Source organism: Sinocyclocheilus grahami, unplaced genomic scaffold (genome assembly GCF_001515645.1).
Source record: "Sinocyclocheilus grahami isolate Dianchi unplaced genomic scaffold, SAMN03320097.WGS_v1.1 scaffold6819.1, whole genome shotgun sequence".
Classification (NCBI taxonomy): Eukaryota; Metazoa; Chordata; class Actinopteri; order Cypriniformes; family Cyprinidae; genus Sinocyclocheilus; species Sinocyclocheilus grahami.
This window is the reverse complement of record NW_015511085.1, coordinates 1,092-1,385: the sequence shown is the minus strand read 5'-3', so window position 1 is coordinate 1,385 and position 294 is coordinate 1,092. Positions and strand designations below refer to the sequence as shown.

General features: G+C 44.6%; 1 protein-coding gene across 1 annotated transcript in view; it reads left to right on the top strand.

Moving 5' to 3' along the window:
• Window positions 1–291, top strand: part of LOC107577671 (cytochrome P450 2B4-like) — a gene marked incomplete at its 3' end in the record, with an annotated part of 4,540 nt that extends 4,249 nt beyond the window's left edge. Inside the window, exons 6-7 of the mRNA XM_016263719.1 lie at window positions 5–121; window positions 204–291. Of these exons, the coding sequence (XP_016119205.1) occupies window positions 5–121; window positions 204–291 (205 nt within the window). The remainder of the gene's footprint in view (window positions 1–4; window positions 122–203) is intronic.
• Window positions 292–294: the final 3 nt, after the last annotated feature.

Sequence of the window (294 nt, the reverse complement as noted above, 5' to 3'; positions counted from 1 at the left end):
TTAGCGGCCATTTTCAGTGATAAGGAGCACTGGAAGCATCCAGACGCCTTTAACCCGGAGAATTTCTTGGATGAAAATGGGAACTTCTTCAAACCAGAGTCTTTCATCGCCTTTTCACTGGGTGATTCAGCTGTTTGTGAAATTAATAAGCAGATTTAACCATTAGGAAAAGTTACTGTAATGATTTGTGTGTTTGTTATTAGGTCCGAGGGTCTGTCTCGGGGAGACTCTGGCGAGGACGGAGCTCTTCTTGTACATCACGTCTCTCCTACAGCAGATTCAATTCTCCTGGCC